General features: G+C 30.0%; 1 protein-coding gene across 2 annotated transcripts in view; it reads left to right on the top strand.

Moving 5' to 3' along the window:
• The window catches only part of LOC125045443 (plasminogen receptor (KT)-like), a 22,044-nt gene that overhangs the window by 16,379 nt on the left and 665 nt on the right, over nucleotides 1–5,000 (top strand). Inside the window, exon 6 of one of the 2 annotated variants that reach the window (XM_047642696.1) lies at nucleotides 4,825–5,000. This exon is cut by the window's right edge and continues 665 nt beyond it. In XM_047642696.1, coding sequence (XP_047498652.1) covers nucleotides 4,825–4,839 — 15 coding nt within the window. In that variant the 3' untranslated portion in view covers nucleotides 4,840–5,000. Of the gene's footprint in view, nucleotides 65–4,824 lie in introns of those variants that run through there. The other variant, XM_047642695.1, reaches the window with a different exon arrangement.

The following is a 5,000-nucleotide window of genomic DNA, read 5'->3' as shown; positions in this document are numbered from 1 at the left end:
AGTGTGTGTCTGTGTCTGTGTCTGTGTCTGTGTCTGTGTGTGCATGCACATGTATGTGTAAGTGTATGTATGTTTATGTCCATACACATGTGCAAACATGCATGTGTATGGACATGTGAGGCTATATGCACATACATGTGTGTGTGTTTATGTGAGTATGTATGTACATGTGAGAGAGAGAGTGTGAGTGTGAGAGTGTGAGTGTGAGTGTGAGTGTGAGTGTGAGTGTGAGTGTGAGTGTGAGTGTGAGTGTGAGTGTGAGTGTGAGTGTGAGTGTGTGTGTGTGTGTGTGTGTGTGTGTGTGTGTGTGTGTGTGTGTGTGTGTGTGTGTGTGTGTGTGTGTGTAAAAAAGCATGCACATCCAAAGGTGTTCTCAGACTAATTTGCTTATGACTGTAGTGAATTAACATGCTTATATTATAGATGAAATTTTCAACTAACAAAACATTGTTTAAGTGCATTTTCCAGCGATTGACCTGAGAACCCCACTGGATGTGCATGAGCTCATATGTATGTAGGTATTTTTGTTTTGCATTTTGTTCAGTGAATATTCATTCTTCTTGCATATTATCTATTTTAGATTATTTAGGATGATAAAGCTTATACCCCTTTCTATAACCATTCTTCATACTGAAAATAAACTTGTAATTAACGGTAGGGAATCTACAACTGAATCCAGGTTGCTAGTGCTCAAAAATCCTTTTTTGTAAATTAATGTCTGCTTCAATAACTGGAATATTTAATTACAAAATATTTTAAAGTCTAGTCACCCAGATTATTGTAATTTTCATTAACACTGCCTTTTTTGTCAATACTTGTCATGCTTTATACTATTATGTTTTGTGTGTTATTTTAAACAGGTCTAGCAGAAATATGTAAACCACTTTTTAGAGGTGATATAACATTTATTGTAGGGGCATTAAAGGAAGGTAGATGAAATTTATTGATATATCCATTGGTAGGAAACTGTTTCATGTCCTGTTCTATCTGTAGTCATTCAGGTTAAATGTATTTGATATCCTTAAAAGATGTAGGTTTGGAAAAAGCTCTCAGAGGCAAGGTACTCAACCTCTTGATGAGGTTCCTTGACTTTCTTGTAATTCTACCTATTATAACACTGCTTCATCTTTGTTAGATGACTTATTGAATGGTATTTTGTAATTTTAAAAAATCTTGTTAGAATCTTTACTGTGTGTCTTGAGCTGGTGACATTCTCAGATTCATCTTTTCATAATTTTCACACACAAAAAAATATTTTTTCAAGAAGGTTGCAAAGCACTTTAATAGATGTGAGTGTACTATTATTTAAAAAATTATATGTTAGGATAAATTGTCCAAAAATTTTAGAAATTCCATGCAGAACTTGAAAGGAAAGTGTTCACAATGTACAGAGTTAGTGACATAATTTGGTAAGAAAAAACAAGAATCAGTTTTCTTTTAGCATATTGCAGTATCTAGAAGCTGGAAAGATATTCAGTAATGGACTGCCAATATGACCAGTAGTTATGTTTAATGAAACAATAAATCAAAAGATGGGGAAGAAAACTATTTCTTTTTATTTTACTTGAATCTTTGCTGACACCCATTTCCCATTTCCAAAATGCAGCTGGGCTTTCATCAAACTATAGTGAATTCCAAAAGCTAAATAATATGGATAAAGTAATTAAACCTTTAAGCCTAGTTTTACTATTTTTAGCCTTTTTCAGTGAAGGAAATGGGAAAGTTGTAGACCACAATAGGATTCAGTTTGCAACAAGTGTAGTCCACCAGGAGGGCCGAATGCATGAAAAGATTAGTAGGAGCTGGTCTTCCAAATATTTTTCATTTCATAACTGAAGCTGTTTCTCAAAAAGAAATTTCTGGAATAGAATATGTAAAGGAAAATGGGAGATATCTAGATATTTATTTCCAACTGACTTGCTTTGCTCTGCATTTTATAAGAAGAAAATACTGCAACTCAACTGTGACTGGAGTTGCTCCAGCAGCTAAAACATATCTGCTCTTACCTTGGAACGAACCTTTTGGCTAACCGAGTCTGATGTGTTAATGACTTGTGGCATTTTGTATCACTCTCTCATGTCAGATTGTAAGATTTTCTTGTTTTTTATTATTCAAGCCTTCTTGATTTTAACTTGTATGGTTCACAGCTTTTTCTCATAGAGAATTAGGGTGAACATTATTGGTGCAGAGTTTGTTGTAATTGTGTTAAATTTCAATATTATTTGAACTCAGACTCATAGTGTTAACAAAATGTGATGTTTTGTTTTGTTTTTTCTTCTTCTTCATATTTGTTATAAAGAGAAGTTTTGTCTTTCCTGTAATAGGAGAACAGGGATCACAAGTGAGAGTTTAGATAGGTATGTAAAGAAAATGTATATTCAGATTTGGGGAAAAATATCAGTACTGATGTTTAGCAAAAGATAATTATTAGTTTGTGTTGATTTTGCTTTTAGTATGATTTTTTTTTTTTCCAATTTTTAAAGATACTGCCTTGGATAATGTGTAAGAGTATGTATTTTGTTCTCATTGTGTGCAAGTACTTTTTTGAAATAGCCATGTGAATGTTTTGAATTTACATAATTTTATGAATGTGAAATGGTGTTGAATGTGTAAGGTTTTGCTCTATAAATGTATAGAAGTGATACTATTGAAAACTTCTTTAGAACAATATTGAAGACATCATTGTTATGAGGTATTTAGATGTTGTAAAATGTTGCTGCTTGTCACAGAATACAAAATTTGCCAGAAATACTGTCTTCATCATTATTATCAATTATCTTGGAATATGGTACTTTAGATATACCTCAGATTATTTTACAAATGTATTTCTCAGAATTTGTTAATAGAAATGGATGGATTTGTTGTCGTTTTCTTCCTTTCTCCCAATGTGCTGCTTTGACTTGCAGAGAGAGGAAATGATACAAACGTGTAATGACATACATTATTAAAAGGAGTAATTGTGACAACATACATAGACACAGCATCTTGTGAAAAATCAGTACAAAATGAGATGCAGCCATTGTGAAAGTATAATAACTAGGAAAATGAATTCAGTACACAACCATCAGATTTTTTGTCTTTTCTTCTCTTTTCATTTCAGTGGCTGCATTTTATTTTAGTGACTTCATATTAAATAATATTTACTCTCAGTAATCATCTGGATGGCATAGAATAACTATGGTGAAATATTTTGTTTTCCGTGCTTGAAAAGGAAGAGAAACACGAGTGAAGGTTAGGGGAATTATGAATTATATATATATATATATATATATATATATATATATATATATATATATATATATAAATTATATATACATATATGTATATATACATATATGTATATATATATATATATATATATATATATATATATATATATATATATATATATATGTGTGTGTGTGTGTGTGTGTGTATGTATATATATATATATATATATATATATATATATATATATATATATATGTATTATATATATGTATGTATATATACATATATGTATATATACATATATGTATATATACATATATGTATATATACATATATGTATATATACATATATGTATATATACATATATGTATATATACATATATGTATATATATATATATATATGTGTGTGTGTGTGTGTGTGTGTGTGTGTGTGTGTATGTATATATATATATATATATATATATATATATATATATATATATATATATGTGTGTGTGTGTGTGTGTGTGTGTGTGTGTGTATATATATATATATATATATATATATATATATATATATATATATGTATATATATGTATGTATGTATATATATATAAATATTTTCTTCTTTTTTTTTAGAATCCCTTCCTCCCCCCCCCATAAGTTTGTGAATTTGCTATTGTGAGTATGTGTCAGGGTTTGCACTCATTTTGTTTTTATGTGTGACTGTATAAGGACTATGTGTGCATATGCCTCTTGCATTTTCACTGTGTGTATGATAAAAGAGTGAGACTATGTGTATGTGTGCTCATGTGCATGTGCTATGTGCATATACATTGGGATTCATTTAGTTTCTCATCAATTTCATCATTTTTGGATGAAAGGTAATTTCCTTGAAAATGGCATATACAATTACATAATTTACAATATACAATATACAAATGCAAAAGGCATAAAGAAATAGACAATTGTGAAGGATGGAAAGGAGCTTCTCTGACTCCCAAATGGGTACCATGAACACTTTCCTGGTAACCAATATTCTCATGATTGAAAAAGAACAGTGTGCAAGATACTTTAGTAATCTCTTACTGCTGACTGTTTGAGTCAGGTATTTATCAAATTCAGTATCTAATCCCATACAGTCTGAGTGTTTCTGAAGATGGTTTGTGTTTATACCATATGTAAACTGAATGCTCTGTGGTTAACCTTTGCTACCTCCTTTCTGGCCTAGATCATTTAGAATATGTTATTATTCTGCATTTTGGTGTCTTCAGTGTCATGGTTGCACACACTACTAGTTAAGCATGCAAAAATGTTAATGTGTTGCATTTTACCCTCATCAGTGTATAATGGTTGTGTTCATTAGTTGATTATTTTTTTTATATATATGATTTAGTTTTATTTTCAGTATATGGAGAAGACTTAACCCTCTTTTTCCTTTTTTACTTAGTCTTAAAAAGTAGTAATATATATCTTTTTCTTTCTTTTTCTTATACTCATGTCCAGAAGTTATAGATTTTTTTTTTTTTTTTTTTTTTAATGAGTAATTGCATTTTATTTATTCACAAAGTAAATAATTTTGTTTTGTTTCTAAATGTTCATAAAGTAATTGTGTTTTCTTTTTTTCTTGCAGATTTACCGGCTGTAGGTGATCAGAGATTAACTGAGTCACTTTACCCTTCCTCTTTTATTTTTATATTTGTATACATATATATATTGTAGCTGATGGAGAGGGTTTTAGTAGTTTTTATGTTGTTCAATTTAATTTTATATTATGTTTAGTGGTTATGTAGGTTTTACTGACCGGAG

This window comes from Penaeus chinensis, chromosome 37, assembly GCF_019202785.1.
Source record: "Penaeus chinensis breed Huanghai No. 1 chromosome 37, ASM1920278v2, whole genome shotgun sequence".
Classification (NCBI taxonomy): Eukaryota; Metazoa; Arthropoda; class Malacostraca; order Decapoda; family Penaeidae; genus Penaeus; species Penaeus chinensis.
This window is presented reverse-complemented; position numbering and strand designations above follow the sequence as displayed.